Source organism: Chaetura pelagica, unplaced genomic scaffold (genome assembly GCF_000747805.2).
Source record: "Chaetura pelagica isolate M959 unplaced genomic scaffold, ChaPel_1.0 scaffold301, whole genome shotgun sequence".
NCBI lineage: Eukaryota > Metazoa > Chordata > Aves > Apodiformes > Apodidae > Chaetura > Chaetura pelagica.
Genome location: NW_009952150.1, coordinates 431,242 through 451,625, shown reverse-complemented (window position 1 = coordinate 451,625; position 20,384 = coordinate 431,242). Strand labels below are relative to the sequence as shown.

At 43.3% G+C, this 20,384-nt stretch overlaps 1 protein-coding gene across 1 annotated transcript in view; it reads right to left on the bottom strand.

Moving 5' to 3' along the window:
- MORC2 (MORC family CW-type zinc finger 2) overlaps positions 1-19,722 on the bottom strand; it is a 46,750-nt gene extending 27,028 nt beyond the window's left edge. The window contains exons 1-8 of the mRNA XM_010006467.1: positions 19,676-19,722; positions 17,510-17,544; positions 15,312-15,380; positions 10,423-10,513; positions 8,233-8,341; positions 6,805-6,964; positions 6,613-6,724; positions 3,834-3,959 (exon numbers count right to left, since the gene is read on the bottom strand). Of these exons, the coding sequence (XP_010004769.1) occupies positions 3,834-3,959; positions 6,613-6,724; positions 6,805-6,964; positions 8,233-8,341; positions 10,423-10,513; positions 15,312-15,351 (638 nt within the window). The 5' untranslated portion in view covers positions 15,352-15,380; positions 17,510-17,544; positions 19,676-19,722. The remainder of the gene's footprint in view (positions 1-3,833; positions 3,960-6,612; positions 6,725-6,804; positions 6,965-8,232; positions 8,342-10,422; positions 10,514-15,311; positions 15,381-17,509; positions 17,545-19,675) is intronic.
- Between the last annotated feature and the right edge of the window lie 662 nt (positions 19,723-20,384).

Sequence of the window (20,384 nt, the reverse complement as noted above, 5' to 3'; positions counted from 1 at the left end):
GCAGCCATGTATCTGAGGCAGAAGCTCTTGAGTGTGTCTCATCTCTGTGCAAAGGCACATAAATGAGGAAGAGGAGATGGCACCAAGAAGGATGATCAGTGCCTGCAGGAACTCAAATCACCTCAAGACACAAGCTTTTGGATGTATCGAGAGTAAAATCCCATCCCAAGTAACTTTTATTGAAAAAAACAACCTCTCCAGCATTCAGCCAAAGTAAAGCCAACGGAAATGCTGTTTTTACAGAGAGAGGTGGAAACACATAAGGACATCACTTGCCCGACCAACTCATTACTGTAGGAGGAAGCAGATTTAGATCCTGAAGAGATACAAGAATCCACTGTGAGAAATCACCTTGCACAGATGAAAAATTTCATTCATGGAGGCTTCTGTGGGCAAACACACATGGATGTCAACATTGATGTCAGAAATAGTCTCAGCCACAGAAATCCCTTGTTCCCAAATCCAGAAAATTCACTCCACAATCCACTTAAATACATTTCTGCATTTACCAAACTAATTTTCTGCTATATTTAAGAATATCCTTACTGAGAAAAGAGCAGGCAGGTCCTAACTGTTCTAGAAATGACCCAATAAGCACATTAGGAAACATGGAGTCAGCTCTGTCATGACACCATCTCCTCAAATCTATGTAAGTGTGATTAAAACTACCTGGGGCTGACAGAGAGAACACCCGAAAACCAAACTGCTTTCAAAATATTGGCATAATAAAACTACCTCATCCACATCCTACCTGACCTTCCTGAGAGAAAAAACAAAAAGAAGCAGGATGAAGCAGATTTATCTCAACGTGCTCAGCTCATGAGGCAGGGCAGTACCTGAATGGGACTTAGGGACAGCACGGTGCAGTACAAGCAACAGCAGGGTGTCCCAGACAGGCACCATGAGCCATCACCGTGCCCACCCTCCTGTTTCACTGTCTTTTCCAACACCAGGTGACCTCAGTCACAGCCAGGAAACCAGACCCTATTGCAGTGGTCTGGAACAGCGTAACTAGCAAGTTTTGTAGATGTATGTAAGTAGGTCAGACAGAAAAGAAACCTGCAGGCCATCAGAATAAAATGCACTTTCCCATCTTCAAGATGTTCATTACAAATGCCTTGGGGTGACCTCATGAAGGGACATCCTTGCACATGGCCTGGCTATTTTTGCCTGCACAGCCTGCACTTCTAAATAAGCTCAGTCAATGAGGAAGGAAGAGATGGAAGCAATCCATCAGGAGACACAAGCCATTCTCAGGGAGTACTGTGGTATCACACCTGCAAACACCAGTGAAGGATATCCACAAAATCAGACCATGTCACCAGGATGTTACAGGATCCAGAAAAGTATGGAGAAGCCTCTGCTCATAGAAACACAGCTTCCAGAAAGGGCAGATGACCTTAAAAACCTTTAAGGCACTTAAATACCCTAAAGCCCACAATGGATTTCCATTCTTTGTTGTCTAACACAAATGAATTAACTTGCAGACAAGCCACTGCACAAGCTTTTCCTTCCAAGACAGAGGCAATTTGACTTACAGCCCTACTGTAGGAGGGAAGCCACCACCTCCTGAAAGCAATCCTACTGAGCAGGTCTTGAAAGCAAACCAGAAGGCAGAGACACAAGCCAATGGCTGTACCTACTGATGTCCAACATAAGGCATAAGAGCATCACTTCAAACAGAAAACTCCTGGCTCCAAGTTCACCAAGAAACATGTTTAAAAAAAAGTCAGGAGTCATTTGGCAGCTCTCCATCAGGTAATGACCTACTACACCAGGCTGGTTTCTAACAGACCTTCTTAAATCTACAGTGTGTGCAGACAGAGGTGTTTCCATTCTGACAGGCATTCTCTTACAGTAGTTCACAGGCATTTATCGGGAATATATGAATAAAATTAACACCTGTTTAGGCTCAGGCATTGTGATACTTCCCCAAAGGCTACCAAAGAGCCCTTAATTACACACCACATGCAGAACACCATCTACTCGGGGCTGTCAGACAGAAGAACCTTCACTGTCTGTTAACCATCCCTTTGCTGGACCAGGAAAGTTCAGCAGTTACCTTGCCTAGGCTACTGAGGCTCTGCAAAAAATAGCCATGCTTAAGAGCTGATCATCACTGCCACATCAGCTGTCCTCTAAATGAACATCTTAATGGTGGTACACTTCCCATGTACACCCCCCCACTCATACCTCTATACACAGGGGAGAAGTATCAACCTGCAGAGCACTCAAAGCCCAGTAGCTAAGTGGGGATATGTGAGCTCTGGCTGCAACTCTAAGGGAAAACCCAAGGCAAAAGCAAGCCTTTTCAGCAGGTTCAGGGAGAAAAAAGAAGGAAAAGAATCACCTATGGCTGTAAAACCAAAGTAAGAGTCTTTCACTACTCTGCTTCAGGAGTGGGGATTTAAAATGTTAATGTCTTCACAGTGTTGGGGTATTTTTATTGGCCTACCACCATAAGCACATCTATGAGGCGTTGGAAGATGTGTGGCACTCACAGATTTGTTAGGTACACCTGTACCAGCACCTGAGTATCAGCACAGGCCACCTTACCCAGCTTGGGTTCATCCCCCAGCACCAGCTCTGTTTACAACTGCCCCACCATGAGCACTTGGCATTAAATTGGTGTGATGAGACAACACCACAGCATTTCTCATCAGCCACTCTACCCCTGAGGTCGGGTCTTTTTGCCCTCCATGCCAGCTCATTCCTTGGTTGTGAAGTACCGTTGCTGAGCAGTGACAATTTGAATTTTCCCTTCAACAGCTGCAGCTATTCCCCCTGAACCACGAGGTATTTCTGTTGGAGCAGCACAAGAGCACATGGCAGTCATGTAGTTAAAATGCAGCCAGAAATTCAGAGGTTCTCTACCCAGCAAATCAAGAGTCAAGATGCACCTACCAGCTGCCTTCTGCAATCAAACAACTGGCTTGGGGAGAGCAGTGGATGTCATCTACTTTGACTTCAGCCAAGTTTCAGATACCATTCCCCACATTTTCATTTAAGAAGCTGAGGAAGTATGAGCCTGACAGACAGACTAGCTGTAAGCTGAAAAATGCCTAGGCCTTTAGGGCAGCAATCATTGGCATGACATCACATTGTGCTTAGTAAAAGTACCTGACAGGCTGACTACTGCAATCCAAAATGCAGTATTAAAACAATCCACAAATATTCTATAAAATGCTATTTTCTTAAGACACATTCCGTTAAGGTACCTAGAATGCAGCCTGCATGCTCCCAGGGACAGAAGAACACTGTTGCCTCAAGTAGACTTAAATACATGTTTTCCCTTTCCATTCCATTCTTATAACATTCTCCTGCTTCTGTTACATCAGCTTTCGAATTTTTTTGCTTTGAGAAACTTGAAAGGAATAGAGGGAAAAGTACTTTCCAATCTCTATTCAAACCTAGATCATCTACATGTAAAAGTTAAATTTTCAAAGCAACCATTTTAAAGTGTTCAGTCTAGTTTCTTTTCAGTTACACTTCTAGCATCCACCATCAGTATTTTTTTGTCCTACTTAGAAAAAAGTTACCCAACAGTTTTTTATGGACATGGCATATGACCAATGAGTATCTTCATTTCTCTGTTTGCTCTGACAGGGAGCCAAACGGCACAAATTACTCATATGATCTTCACGGGTATTAAACTTTCCACTATCTACCGCTTTTTCTATTATGTCAATACCACATCCCACTCTTATATTCTGTTTCTGTGGCCTTAACATGGAATTATGCAGGATACACCCAGAGAGCAAAATGCAAAACCTTTTCTGTAAGGAAACTCCAAAAAGTCCCAGGCGCCTGCAGGCTTTGGGTCCAGCACTTACCTTGGCTTGTACAGGCAGCAGGAAAGTCGCTTGGTTTGTACTTTGTGTCCGTTTATGAAGATTCTCATTCTGGGATCAATATAAAGCACAGCAGCATAGGCACGGAAGGAGCGACGCTCAGGCTTTCTGCAAGAGAGGGATGCTTACAGAGCCTGAGCAGTTTGTTCAGCATTTCCTTGTAGGACCAGCAGCAGACATTCTCCCAGTCGGGTTCACAGAATCACCAAGGCTGGAAAAGATCTTTAAGATCATCAAGTCCAGCCTATGACCTAACACCAACACACAACAGCCAGACCATAACACTAAGTGCCACATCCAGCCTTTCCTTGAACACCTCCAGGGATGGTAACTCCACCACTTCCCTGGGAAGTCCATTCCAATGTCTAATCACCCTCTCTGTGAGGAAGTGCTTCCTGATACCCAACCTTCAGCTGTGGTGCAGCTTCAGGCTGTGCCCTCTGATCTTATCACTGGTTACCTGGGAGAAAAGCCCAAGCCCCACCTGACTACAACCTCCCTTCAAGTAGTTGAAGAGAGTGAGAAGGTCCTCCCTGAGACTGCTCTTCTCAAAGCTAAAAAACCCCAGCTCTGTAAGCCTATACCTATAAGACTTTCCCTCAAGTCCTCTAGCCCAAAGCTGACTCCATCGTTTCACCTCCTGGTTAATAAGTGTCTCCTTATTCAGTGCTCAACTTGGGAGTCTCTTCCAGTCTGCATTCTGCTTTCTCTTTCCTTCACAGCTTTCTCCTTTCATTCCGCTCCAATTAAGAAGAGCCATGACACACTACTGCCACAGATGCCCCTCCCCTATCCAAACCAAACGAACAAGTTTCTTCATGGACAAAAGTTGGAAGATTCTCATTGCCCAAGAAACTGTGACCCAGGAGCCAAGGGACCAACAAAAGCAACTCCCCACGTGGCTCTTCACTACCCCTGACTTACTTGAAGCACCTATGTCACAATTCATACCTCATGCAACCGTAACTGTTACCACCTCAGCTCATAGCCATCTTACTTCAAAACACATCAAAGAGACAACCTTAGGCAACAAAGCTAGGTAAAAGAAAAGGCCATTCTATTTTAATTACAGAATCACAGAGTGTTCAGGGTTGGAAAGGACCTCCAAAGACTCCAAACCCCCAGCCAGAGCAGGACCAAAAACTAGGGCAGATCACTCAGAAAGGCATCTAGACAGGTCTTGAAAGTCTCCAGAGAAGGAGACTGCACAACCTCTTTGGGCAGCCTGTGCCAGGGCTCTGTAATCCTCATAGTAAAGAAGTTCTTCCTCATGTTGAGGTGGAACTTCCTGTGCTTGAGTTTGAATCCATTGCCCCTCATCCTATCACAGGGCACAAGTGAAAAGAGTTTGTCCCTGCCTTCTTGACACCCAGCCCTCATGTATTTATAGACATTAATTAGATCCCCCCTCAGTTTTCTCCCCTCTAGACTGAAAAGCCCCAGGTCTCTTAGCCTTTCCTCTTTAGGCAGGTGTTTCAGTCCCCTAATCATCCTTGTAGCCCTAATTACCATGCAGCTATATAAATTGAGGGTTTTCTTTTACTTATATTCTACATATCTTCTACAGAGATTTTCTAGTGAGCTGTACATTTTAAATACTGCTACTGTTTAAATACTGTTACAAAACACTGATACACATATTACTGTCACTCAAAAAGGATGTTCTGAATGCAGATGGATAATAAAGGCCAAACCTATACATCGAACCATTTAACACTCAGCGGGTAACCCACTCGCTATTGAGTTTTCTCTTACCCTTTGGTTAGGCAGGGGTGTGCTCAGACAGAAACTGCTCTGATCACATACAAAAATGGTATTACAAGGTCAGGAGAAAGAAGCTCCTTCCGGTGATCAGTGGGCAGTGTGAAAGCTCACCAGGCATTAAAGAAACCAAAAAGCCTGTCACCTCCCTGAAGGTCCCCAAGCAGTTTGCTGCACCTGTGTACTCAACATCAAGCTAACATATATAAAAATAGCTAGGTTTACAGTGTTTGAAACCTTGTTTCAACAGGAAATTCAAGCACTTCAGAGAAGTATGCAATCTCATAAAAAAGTTAGTTTGCTAGGTGTGCTCATGGAAGTCTGGGATTTAATCAAGCATTTGTCTTAGTTCAGTTTTTCTTTTTCAGTGAACAAAGCTCCCAGAAGGCTCTTGTCAGAATCCCCACCTAATAAGCTGAGCACTCAAGTCTCCCTGAACAGGGGCCTCTGCTCCACCAGCTACCCTATGAGCACATCCTTCTCCTTCCTCTGCAGGGGAAGTCCAGGAGCTGCCACTGCTCCCAGAAAGATTTGGTGATAGACCTCACCTGCACCCACCATACCATTTGCTTACAGAGCCTGACCCATGCAGCACCTTGCATTTTGCCAGGGTGCCTTTAATCACAAAACTGAGGATCAGCTTGAGAGCAGCACAGACTCACAACCAGCTGTCATTCTGCCAAAAACATCTTTGATGAGAGTAGAAAATTAAACCTGTAGCTTAAGGCTCCTTTGTTTTAAGGTGCCAAAAGGACTTTGAGTTTGCTGCTAAGTTGAGACAAGCCAATGCAAATATTCACACCAAGCTCACAGCCAAAATGCCTGAAGGCCTGTCACACACAGGAAGTCCAAACTGCTAAAGAACAAACTAAGGATCTTCTAAATTCCCCAAATCACCACAGAAAAAGAAGCTTTTAAAAAACACATGTAAACAGTATATAACCAAACCCTACACATAATTTCATCAGAGCCCAAGAGGCTGTAACCTCGTCACACTTACGTTCCCTCTGGGGATGTTTCTGCCATCTGAATGTCTCGGGGGTCAGAAGTCACATCCAGCTCTGGTTCTCCATTATCCATTAGTTTGAGGTTAAAGATGATCACCAGGGTGCCTGAGCAAGTAATAAGTTGAACAGGTGAATCTCAGCCAAATCTCAAATCCTGTGCCTGTGACAACACTGTCCATACATACCTTTCTTACCACGGATCTTACTAAACTGCTCCATCACTTCCTGTTCTGATTTGAAAGGGGAATACTTGTAAATTATCTCCGTCTCAATAGCAAACTTCTCTGTGTTGTCAGTCAGAGGCTCCCGGCTGCATGCATTCCAGGTGGGCAGGGGAACAACTACCTGCAAATTGCATCATACCAAGAGTGGTTCAGGCTCACCTGTTGCAACCAGACCCTTCTGCAAGTCACAGCCCAGGGACCTGCCCCTTCCAACAGGTGCCTAACTCACTGCAAGATTCCCTCATAGCTTTTCAGTGCTTTGTATGTCTGTCCAATGTTTGAGGACTCCTTTTTGCCAGCCTCCAAGTTGTCTTTCTACAACATCTAGTCTTAGACTGAACCGTTCTCAGGTGACTGTATGGTACTGGCTACTCATGCTCTCAATGTCTTTTTTCCCATCCACTTGTAATAACTTTCACAATATTAAAAAAACACCCAAACTTTGCTTCTTTAAAAAAGTCAACCTCTGTGCTTAACTTCTCTCTTGAACTCAAATATCCTTCACTGGTATTTATCCTGATCTCACTCTTCATCATTTTTATAGGACTCTAGCAAAGTTATTGGTGTTTTCTGCTGTTTAAAGCAAAAACTAAGAGAACTATACACTGCAGCTGCCTATCCAGCAAATCCTGTCCTCACTTATAATTGAGGTCAAGCCAAAACTTCCGTCTCCAGCAGCCGACGGATCTGCATCACTGTTCCACCTTTTCTTAGCCATCTGCTGGCCAGTCACCAGCACTGCTCCCTAAACATTATTATTATTATTGTTATTTAATTTTTATTATTATTACTACTACTATTATTATTATTATTTGGATTTGTCTGGAAAATACTTGTGCTTCAGCACAGATACACTCCTGTGTTAAGAGTCTAGATACGGAATAAGGCCTGAATTATTTTTAAGATACACAAGTTATCAATTGGTAGAACCACACTGACTTTTTATGTTAAAAAAATAATCCAAAAGAAGATAGATGTCTAGAGTTGAGAACTTCTGGATAGCAAGTTCAATCACACCTTTAGTTCTCCACAGAAAATCAAATCAGATCAATAAATTTAAGTACATCTCAAACTCAAATTTTGTGGGAAAAGAAAAATTAAGAAGTTTGGACATGTCCTGACCTGAGCATAAGTAACTTTAAGTGACTGAAATGATCCCTTCAAAAGTGTTGTTGTTTAGAGAGACCTCTTCAACAGAATTAGATTCAAAAGGAAAAAAACTTTGATTTTGCAGAACCTCTACAAGTGCATTGCTAAGAGAAAACCATACACTGATCCAACCAGAGTGGCAACCAACACTGACACAGCCTGTTCTCCTGTGAAAGCTGGGGGAATTCACATGAGAGAGCATTCACACTATTAGTTCATTACAACAAAGTACATGCAAACCTCATCGATGCCTTCTTCCTCATGGAATGTCCTTGACAAGAAGAGGCAAGTCATGGTGTTGTCCTTCCTCGTGAACATGATGAAATCCTTCCCAATCCGCATGGAACCCCTGGAAACAGATTTCAGCCTGCATGTTAGATCTGATGCACAACACTTTTAGAAAAGCAGACCACATTATTGAGTTTTCTTTCCATTATTCAATTATGAGATGTCCAAACCAGGTAAGACAGAAGAAGGGCTTAAACAGTAACATCTCATTCCTTTCAAAAGGTATCTCAATCTGGACATTTTAATAATGTTTCAACACATTTAACACTAGTCACAATTAAAAGGTGTAGAAGTACAGCATGCCTTTCACAGGATCATAGTATGTAGAATTAAAAAAAAATATCTTTTTTATCTAACAGAGATTTTTTACAGGGGACTTTTTACAAGGGCTTGTAGTGAGAGTACACAAGGTAATGGATCAAAACTGGAAGAGTTTTAGGTTAGACATTAGGAGGAAATTCTTTAGTGTGAGGGGGGTGAGACCCTGGAACAGGTTGCCCAGTGAAGTTGTGGATGTCCCCTCCCTGGAAGTGTTCAGGGGCAGAAAAGACGGGCCTCTGAGCAACCTGATCTAGTGGGAGGTGTCCCTGCCCACACAGCAGTGTTGGATCTGGGTGATCTATAAGGTCCCTTCCAACCCAAACCATCCTATGATTCTGTGATCATCCCTCAGCACCTATCCATTGCATTTTCAAATTGTGTCTGTGCCTGGCAATGTGTGCCATTCTTTTAATCTGTGCTTTATCATTTCTTGTAGTCATCTTGCATATGAACATTTCCAGTGTTCAAGATGAGGTTGGATGGGGCTTGGAGCAACCTGGTCCAGTGGGAGGTGTCCCTGCCCATGCAGGGGGGATGGAACTAGATGATCTCTAATGTCCCTTCCAACCCAAACTGTTCTATGAGTCTAAGTTTCTGGGAGACAGACAATTTTTTAGATTGGCTTAATCATAGAATCACAAAATAGTTCGAGTTGGAAGGGACATTAAAGACCATCTAGTTTTGACAGTCAAGCATGGGCAGGGACACCCCCCACCAGACCAGGTTGCTCCAAGCCCCATCCAGCCTGCCCTTGAACACTTCCCTTTTCCAGGCTGAACAACCCCAACTTTCTCAGTCTGTCCTCACAGGACAGGTGCTCCAGCCCTCGGATCATCTTTGTGGCCCTTCTCTGGACCTTCTCCATGAGCTCCAAGTCCTTCTTATATTGGGGACTCCAGAATTACACCCTGTACTCCAGGTGAAGTCTCACGAGAGCCAAGTACCAAAGCTCACCTTTCACATGTTTAGGCTTCAGTCTGCATTTCTCAGCTGCAATATAGTATGTCTCTTGCTCAAGGTTAAGAACAGGACAGCAGTCTGTCCTTGAAGTGAACAAGAAGGATCTGGGATCTGTCCTGCACTGCAGCTGGATCAGTAGTATCTCAAGATCCATTACACCCCATTTTTTCTATTTCCCCCAATTATTTATAGAGCCCCACAGATTTCCCCAACAGGATGCATATAAATAATCAAGCCACGTGGAACAGGACGAAGGAGAACAGCTGATCAGAGTACACCATACAAGCCCTCTAAACTTTCCCAAAGATTTAAGTTCACCACAGCAAACACCTTCCTCCTTCTTAGCAAATCCCCTCTAACCAGTAAGATTTCCTTCTGGCCTCTGTTCCTCTGCCACTTAATCCCACATCTCCTCTCACTCCTTCCATCATTCTCCTTCTTCTCCACACCTTTTTTTGACTAAGATATAAACATAAGGTTTAAGTCCACCTAACAACTTCCCTATTGAGAGACTGCAGCACTATTTTGCTCCAATTATACTGTCTGCCATAGGCACATTAAGAGTTTGTTTCCTGCTCTGTTGTATTTTGTCCCCAGACCTGATCTGTATCCTCTGCATCACGCAAACATAACAGCAGAAGATTGACATCAGTTTTGGATGGACTTCTCTGCCACTGAAGAACTGCAGCAAATCTTAATGGAACTCCTGTCTATCAAACTATGGTATCTTTACTTAGATTTCACCTGCCTTTCTTTTTTTCTGGAAAAAAAAAAAAGATACACAACTCCAAGCAAAAAAAGCATTTACTATCTCAACTCTGACCTCCATAATCTCAGGAGGGTGGCTTTTGTTATACCTACGATTTCAAACCATTCCCATACTGCCCAATTTGAGTTGACTCAGGCGATCGCTTGGCTGATTTACCAAACTGAATAACACTGGCAGCTTCATCTGGAATGAGAGACAGGGAACAAAAAAAAAGTGTATTTTAATATACAGACACATACACATCTCTTAGATACTTACTCCTGTAAGTAGCACAGAAGGACTATAGCACAGGACAGAATCCCAAGTCAAAGTCTCATCCTGAAGCTCTACCATACAGCCCTGTAAGATACACGCTGCTCAATAGCATCTACATCATCAAAAGCTATGTACAGATGCCATTATGCTGACAAAAAGAGTTTTAAGTTTCAGGCTAGCCCAGTGTCCTGTCCAAGTTGCAGGAAGGTGTTTCGTTTCACAAAAAAATGTCCACAAGAGGATCTGTTGTGTCCACCTGTCATCAACATGCTCATAAACCAAACCACACCCTGAGACACCACAGCTCTGATGTGCTGCATGTGCTGCTGACACCATAACCTCAAAACCACTGGAATTAAAGCATAATCAGTTCTACAAAAGAGGTCTTGAATTTGGGATAAACACTACTTTTTCTTCATGGCATGGAATGGAATGCTATGATCAATGCACTATCAAGACTAAAGCTGATCTTTGCAGCAGACTACTGGAGTGCTTGACAAAAGGGCAGCTGTGGGTGAAAAGGGAATACAAGCAAGTATCATAGCAATTAACAGACAATGTTATTAGCACAGGACAAAATGAAAAGATGTGACAGCTTTGCAGCTGAGCTGAGAGGCTCTGTCATTTTTGGTTCAAACCTTTCTATTGTTCAAGGGATAAAGCCTTTTAACATCATCCATAGGACAGAACAATTTCTCTCCCTTCCCCCAAGAGACAGCAATCATTTCAGTGTTTACTGGGAGAAATGAAATGCAATTCCAGAGACAAGGAACACCAAGTGCCTTAACAGGAAGGCAAACAACAATTACAGCCCTCAAATGTGTACACAAGCTGTGAGGGAGCATGGGACATTGCTGGCCCCATGAGCCAACTATGTGGAGGCTGAGCCCATGGACCAGCTGGATTTAAGCATACAGGAGACTTACCCTGGTCCATCAGTAGTGACTGTGAGTCATTACATTAAGAGGTTTAGTATTAACACCATTGGTTATGAACACCATGAAATCACTAAGTTGGGTGTTAGAATGCCATTTACCATTGAAATTGCTTTCAGATTTAAAGCCATAAATTACAAGGTGAAAATACAGGAGAAAAAGCGTGCAAGCTGCCTCAATTCAGTATGTTAATAATGGAGGTTCATGACTGTTTCAAAATCAATTTTTGACTGGATGAGAGCACGTCTTCATTTCCTTTAGCCTACTGTAGTATTTTCTAGCCAAATAAAGAAAATGTTAGGTTATCTCATATTTGGAGATCTAATGATGGTGGTGGTATTATTATCATTGTTACTATTACTGTGTTAGTTTCAAAGCCTGGTCAGAAAAGGGGATGGAGATATTCTAAGACAAGGCTACCAGAGCCCTTTTGCTAAACAAAACAGTTCTATCAACAACTATTTTAAGAAAACTTTGAGAAGTCTAAAAAGGGAAAAGAGCAATTGTCCAAAGCATTTCCTTTCTCAGAAAAGGTGACCATATGGTTTATTACTCAATGCTGGACATTTAAAAACACCCTATAAAAATTATTCTTTCTGGGCAGAGGGTTGAAGATGACGCTGAGCAAAGGGGACTACTTAGGAGCAGGGGAGCATCTCTCTGCTTCAGGCTTGCTGCCTCTCAGAGAGATTTAATCTTTGCCTCCTCCCAAGACAAATTAATTTTTTTCCAGCTTTTTTTGAGTTAAGGCTCTGAAGCGAGTTTGACTTAAGGCTATTTTAGTCACATTGTTTTCATTTTGTCATGTCTCAAGAGTACTGGATTATAAATAAATAAATGAAAACTAAACTCCCTGGCAACATAAAAGGGATATGTGCCAAACAAAGAAGAGAAAAAACAATCCAAAGGAATTCACTGAAGGTGGCAGATTGATCTTCAAAGCCCAAGAAAAGAAATCTAGGACATAGATAAAAAGTTTCCTAATAAGAAACATCAGGGATGAAGAACTGAGGGATGGAGCTGTTTAGTTCCTGACTGTTGGTCTTCCAGGACAGCAACAGAGCACCTCCTGAATGGCAGACAAGCTGCTGCAGCAGGCACATGGGTTGACACACAATGCACCACCGACACCCTGCATGCAGCTGCCTGCTCGCCTGCTACGGGTCACAAGGCAGCCACTGAAGTCAGACCTGGTTTCACCCTTTGAGGAGAGTCCTCTAGTATTCCCAGGTTCTCCAGTTGAGAATACACTACAGAAGGTCCCAATCTAGGTAGAGAAAATTGTCTTTCTTCCCTTCTCTATAAACTCATCTGCTATATTGACATTATGTAGAGCACTTGCAGTGGATTCACAAAATCTTAGAATCACAGGATGGTTTGGGTTGGAAGGGACGTTAAAGATCATCTAGTTCAAACTCCCATGTGGACAGGGACACCTGCCACTGGACCAGGTGGCTCCAAACAGTGTGGTGTGGTCAGCATGCTGGAGGGAAAGGAGGCCATCCAGAGGGATCTGGACAGGCTGGAGAAGTGGGCCCATGACAACCTCATGAAGTTCAATAAGGCCAAGTGCAAGATCCTGCACCTGTGTCAGGGCAATCCCAAGCACAACGCAGGTTGGGCAGAGAATGGACGGAGAGCAGCCCTGAGGAGATGGACTTGGGGGCACTGGGTGATGAGAAACTCAACATGAGCCAGCAATGTGCACTGGCAGCCCAAAAACCAACTATGTCCTTGGCTACGTCAAAAGCAGTGTGGCCAGCTGATCAAAGGAGGTGACTGTCCCCCTCTACTCCTATCTTGTGAGACTCCACCTGGAGTACTGTGTGCAGTTCTGGAGCACCCAACACAGGAAAGGACATGGAGCTGTTGGAGCAAGTCCAGAGGAGGGCCAAGAAAGCCTCCAGAAGGCTGGAGCACCTCTCCTATGTTGTTCATGCCGAAGAAGAGAAGGGTCCAGGGAGACCTAATAGGCCTTCCAGTACCTAAAGGACACCTACAGGAAAGCTGGGGAGGGACTTTTTAGGACAAGAGGGAATGGCTTTAAACTGGAAGAGGACAGATTAAGGTTTGATTTTAGAAATAAATTCTTTCCTGTGAGAGTGGTGAGACCCTGGAACAGGTTGCCCAGATAGGCTGTGCATTCCCCATCCCTGGAAGTGTTCAAGACCAGGTTGGATGGGACTTGGAGCCACCTGGTCTAGTGGGAAGTGTCCCTACCCACATATGGGGGATTTTAACTAGATTATCTTTAACATCTCTTCCAACCTAAACCATTCTATGATTCTATGATGTGATCATCCCATTCAGTGCTTGTCAGGTTGCCCTCGGTGTACTGTGTTCAGTTCTGGTCCCCACAATTCCAGAAGGTTGCAGACACACTGTACAGGATCCAAAGGAGAACATGGTCAAAGGGCTGGAGAACCTGCCCTATGAGAAATGACTGAAGGAGCTAGGTCTCTTCTTCATGCAGAAGACTGCACTCAGGGGGGAATCTCATCACAGTATTCCAGTACTCTAACAGCTACTACCAAGAGGATGAAGGCTCTCTCTTCACAAGGATACATAAGGAAAAGAAAAAGGGCAGTGGGTACAAGTTGCACTGGGAGAGGTTTCATCTCAATTAAGAAGCAATAAATAGTACTTGCTTAGCTTAAATCAAAAAAGTTTTTAATAGAATCAATTGCTCACAGTCAAGAGGTTAGAACACAGGGGTTACAGCGTAACATTGTGCAGTGTGGTGTACCATTTGTTTCTTACTTGGCACAAGTAGCCAGATTTTCTGTAGACTTTCACCTAGGTATGCTTTGGCTGGGACAGAGTTAATTTTCTTTCTAGCAGCTGGTCCAGTGCTGTGTTTTGGATTTAGTATGAGAATACTGTGGATAACACACTAATGTTTTTGCTGTCACTTAATACTGTTTATCCTAAGCCTAGGACTGTTCAGTTTCCCATGCTATGCCACTGAGCAGGTGCACAAGAAACTCAATCCAGAAGACAAGGAGGCTGCGACTGTCACTGGAAGCTGCAAGTCAACAAGAACAATTAATAGCCTGCCTGACAACAGAGAAGGAATCCCATAAGATGTTAGAAGATCCCAGACCAAAAATCACCATTGGACCAAAAAGGCGGATGAAGAATGCGCAAGAGGCAGGCGCAGAGACTGTAGGGGTATAACTGCCCAGGGATTTCTTTGTTTGAGGTCCCTCTACAGAGGCATCTGAACAAATTCTTTCATTTTTAAAATAAGATACGATGCCTAAGACTCTGATATGGGAAAGCTGGGGTGGAGACTGAATGGAGAGGAAGAACCCAAGGGTGTATGTGTCGGAGAAGAGTTCACTGGCTCACTGAACTCACCTGCTGCAAAGGGACTCTGGTCCCAGCAGATAAGTCCTGGGGGGGTGGGGGAGAGAGGGTGGGGAGGGTGACTCCTTGAGTGGAGCTTCTAATGGGGAAAAGTGTTATGCCCATCAAAGCTTCGGCTTATTCCCTTTTCTGGACACATTATTCTCCTCAAGGTCGCCTTTGGTGTGCAGCAAAACCACAGGCCAGGCTGACTCAACTCCATAATGGAGCAAAAAAAATTTCTTTTGGCCAGATTAGTTTTCTGCAACTGAAGAGGTGAACAGTTTGATATGCGATATTGTGTGAAAGAGCCAGTGCAGAGGCAGGAACACGTATCCAGGCATGGAACACACCCCTTTCAACAGAACCAAGCTGTTAATTCAGCTTAAGCCATAACATGAAACCTCAGCTCAAAAATGCAAGTGTCACCTTCTGTCACTTACTTGAATCCATTCCTGTTCCATCATCCAAAAAACAGAGCATGAATCCACCTCGTAGGTCTTCCCGTTGTTCTGCAAGAGAAGAGTTATTCAAAACCAAGCAAAAGCTCAAGCTCCATAAAATTGAATTGGTGTTCATGACAGAAGTAAAGCAACAACAGGACTCCCACAACCCCAACATGGGTGTAAGAAAGAGAACCAGATTTTTGTTATAGAATGACGAATTTCTCCTGCACTTTAAAACTGTGTGTAAATATATGGCAAAGTAGTATATGATAAAAGCAAAGATTTAAGCATTTAGTATAAACAACTACTCACTTCACCTCACCTCAGCTGAAGGCTGATCTATGTGTTTTCCCAAGTTATTTGTAGAGGTATGGCTTTTTGAAAGACAACAGCCACTGGGGCACAGGACAAACAGCAGAATCACAGAATCATGTAATTATTTAGGTTGGAAAAGCTGCTTAAGGTGATCAAGTCCAACCTAAACCTAACAATGCAATGTCAATCACCAAGGCTGTGTCCCTCAGCACCACATCCTTTACATTCCTCCAGGGCTGATGACTCAATCACTTCCCTGGGCAGCCTGTTGCAGTGCCTGACAAGCTTTCCACTCTGTGTTGGTTTTGGCTGGGATAGAGTTAATTTTCTTCATAGTAGCTCAGAGGGGGCTACAGTTTTGATCAATGTTGAAAACAATGTTGCTCACACAGGGATGTTTTAGGTACTGCTGAGCAAGGGTTACACAGTATCAAGGCCTTTTCTGCTTCTCACACTGCCCCACCAGTGCCTGGGCTGGGGGTGCACAGGAAGCTGGGAGGGGACACAGCTGGGACAGTTGACCTCAACTGACCAAACAGATATTCCGGACCACAACATATCATGCTTAGCAATAAAACCAGGGGAAGAAAAAAGGAGGGGACATTAGGAGTGATGGCATTTGTCTCCCCAAGTAACTGTTCCATGTAATGGAGCCCCACTTTCCTGGAGATGGCTGAACTCCTGCCTGCTGATGGGAAGTGGTAAATTAATTCCTTGGTTTGCTTTGCTTTCATGCATGGATTTTGCTTTACCTATTCAATTGTCTTTATCTCAACCCACAATCTTTCTCACTTTTACCCTTCCAATTCTCTCCCTTACCCCACTATGGGGCAGTGAGTGCGTGGCCATGTGGGACTTAGTTGCTGGCTGGGGTTAAACAACAACAGTCCTTCTTGGCACCCACATGAGGCTCAAAGGGTTTGAGATAATGACAGATATTAATTGCATTGTGCTAGATCGAATTTATAGCTGTTATTTCTGTTTAACTATTAACTGGCAGTCTCTTGTGCTTGCCATGGGGTTTGCTTGCCCTACTGTAGTCTTGAGCGCAGTAGTGACTGCTTTTTACTTTTGTTGCTGGCTGTACTGCTGACTGTCTGACTCTTGCTGTGCCTGGAATCATTCTAGCAACAGCAGTGGCCATGTCCCTGGGCTGGCAGATGGCAAGGGCATTGCTGTTGTTTTTGTGGTGCTGTACTGGACAGGCTGGAACTCCAGTGTGAACTCAAGTCAAAGGGACTGTGATCTGTGAATGAATTCACATCTTTGGCTGTAGATAAGACCGAGCCAGAGCAGGTACATCTTGAAGCGACTGTTGCTGTGCATGGTCATCCCAGAGCACTTCAAAGTGTGTGGCCATGAATAAGGCTACGATGGAGCAGGTACAGCCCTGAAGGGACTGCAAGCCATGGGTAAGACTATGTTGGAGCAGGTTTACTGCCAAAACCACTACACAGTGAAGAAATTTCCTAATATTCATTCTAAACCTCCCCTGGCACAACTGGAGGCCATTTCCTCTTGTTCTATCACTTGTTACTAGAGAGATCAACCCCTCTCCAACCTCCTCTCAGGCAGTTGCAGAGTCAGAAGGTCTTCCCTCAGCCTCCTTTTCTCCAAGCTGAACACCCCCAGCTCCTTGAGCTGGCCCTCCTAAGACTTGTGCTCCAGAACCTTCCACAGCGCTGTTACTCTTCTCTGGACACACTCCAGCCTCTCAAGACATTGGTCTTTCTTGTATTGGGGGGTCAAAACTGAAAACAGTAATGGGCATTAACACCCTCACTTTTATTCTACCAGCTACAATATGCATTTGCAGCCTAAATCCAAGCTAACTACTGTCATAACTAGTGACATGCAAAGAAACAGCAGGAGTGACTTACCAGTGTAAATATCTATTCTTGTAGCATCTGCATCTCTACAAAGCAACAGAAACACAATCAGTATTCAAATGTCTAATAGAAATGAGCCTAAAATCCAGGCACATGCAGTAATTTCCAAAATAAACTGGCTGCAGTGATCACATTTTACAAAAGCCCCACAGCCAGCACTAGCAGACAAGTCAAAATAATTACTGTTCTACTTTTTGCCTACTTGAACCCAAACTGCAGCACAATACACTGCTGCCACACAACTGAACCTAGTTACACAGCATCACTGGCTTTTCAACAAAGTCATATGTAGAAAGTAGAAACAGACTGACTATAAGAACACTGAGATTAATAGTCCAGGGTGACTCTCCTGCTAAGCCATGAGGTTTGGACTGGATCCTCTTGCTTTCTAAACTCCTCACAGAGGACTCTGGATATGGCTGAATCCAGTCTTGGCCATGACCATAAAGAACAGTTTGGCCCTTAAGTCCTGTCAGAGTCAGTTTATTGCAGCTCCAGCTGGTGCTTCCAAAGAAGGACCTGCCTGTATTGTACCTGTGCCTTCTAAGGCCTCACAGTTGGACAATGCACCCATTAACGTGATGTGAACATAACTGTTCATCCAGTTATTGCCCATGATCTTCCCTTTCTGACTGGTCCTACTCTCCTCTACCCAAAAGTCTGTGTTCACCATCACTCACTTTTTGTCAGGACTATTTCCCTCTGTTCTCCAGTTAGTTCGTATCTGGATAATTCTTCAACAGTCCAATTTCTCAAACCTAAGTTTCAATTACTTCACCTTACCTTTACGTTAAGTCATTTTGAATTATTATCTCATTGTCTACATCTGGTTTCAGTGCTGTTCCAGGTGGTCACAGTAAAAGTTTAACTGAGGTTTAATCACAAAAGGTCAACTAAAGCTTAGTTATAGTTTGTGGCCTAAGGGCTTATCACTCCAGCTACTCATGCTAAGCAAGTTAGGCCAAGCAGTTTCCAGTTTGCCCACATTGTAAACATTTGTACAAGTAATTCTAATATTCCTTTAATCGAGTAATCCCCATATTCCTATAGTCAATACAATTCTACTTTAAACATCATATTAAGGGGTGGCAGGGATGATTAAAAGTTTAGTACTTCCACAGAGAACTCCATCCAAATACATTCAAGGTTGTCATAGGAAACTGTGTATTCTCAAGATCATTTAAGTAAAGCCCTTCATACACTATGCACTCTTATCTGTATTTCAAAATGCAGCACGTACAGCACTACTACCCTCTTCTCCAAAACAGGTTTGTGGTTTTTTCTCATGTAGACCATCACATACCCTTGGTTTGCTGATCAGAAGAATGCAGTTATAGTGCTGTAATAAAACTCCACTTCCCAAATGCCAAAATCACTGCTTTGTCTTTGTATCTCAAGCCAAGTACAGCTGTCTCCTTCCCAGAAGGCCAACATGTTTTTTGTCAGAGGAGGAACCAAGATGTTGAAGAGAAAACCACCCATTAATCTCAAAGACTCTACATTTCAGTATGTTGTGGAATTTTTCCTACACAGAAAGCGTCCAGGTTCAGTTCCTTACATCACAAACTGCATAGTGTGATAACTCATGCTTCGTGGAAAATTATCTCAAAATATTTCTGTAATGCCATATCAGAATATTTTGTGAAGCTCAAGAGATAACAATGCAACACTTGGGATGCAGCTATAGTGTGGAGTCCTGACTGCAAACATAAGAAATGTGGCCTAAAACCTGTGACTTCCAAATACGAAGCTTCCTCTCAAGTCTCACAGTTGCTCTGTTCCTGATCTACTTTACAACATACTGCTTCTGATTTCAGTTTCATCTTAACACCATGACTAAGATACTAAGAGTCAAGGATTATCCAAGGATCTTGAGAGTCCCAGCTCTTGTAATTATAATTGTACCAATTTATTTAAATAAAAAGGCAGACTTATTTTTTTCCTTAAATCTATCTTGTGCCTTCTAACCATTTCTCCCCTAATCTGAGTTGTTCTGTGATTCATTCAAACTTACCTTTTTCAGAAAAAATTCTTTTTTTTTCTTTTTTTTTTTTTTAAAGTCTACTAGAAGTCAAATTGCTCACAATAAACAAATAGACAGGCTAATTCAATCTTAACCAAATCTACCTTAGGAATTAGGTAGTCTCAAGTACGTACCTGGCATTATCTACAAGTTCAGCAAGGGCACCAAACAAGAACTCATGGGTAGTTCTGCAACAAAACAGAGAGTCAGCAGGATTACAATGACACTTAAAAGGACAGAACTTTAAATAAACAAGAATCTTAACCACATTTTAAACTAATTCAATTGTATGTCTACACAACCAACATCTTCTGCCACTGATAGTAGACCAGAAACGAGCATTTTACTGTCTACCAGATGCAGCAGACAGAGTGCCCTGTGGAGAATCTGATTCACCAAACTGCTCCTCATTGTAGACTAAAAAGCTATGGCATGCTAAAGGCACTACAGAAAAAATTGACCTAATGAACCACTTGACATTTCATAGAGATCATAGAACCACAGAATAGTTTAGACTGGATGAACCCTTTAAAGGCCATGTAGTCCAGCCCCTCCCCACAGTAAGCACAAACATCTTCAATTAGATCATGTTGCTCAGAGCCCCGTCCAACCTGACACTGAATGTCTCCAGACACGGGGCATCTACCACAGCTCTAGCCAACCTGGACCAGTGTTTCATCACCCTCATCACAAGAAATTTCGTCCTTTTATCTAGTCTGTATCTGCCTTCTTTGAGTTTACAACCATCACCCCTTGTTCTGTTGCTACAGGCCCTCATCATTCTGACCTCATCATTCTTGTAGGCCCCCTTCACGCACTGGAAGATGCTCTAAGGTCTCCCAG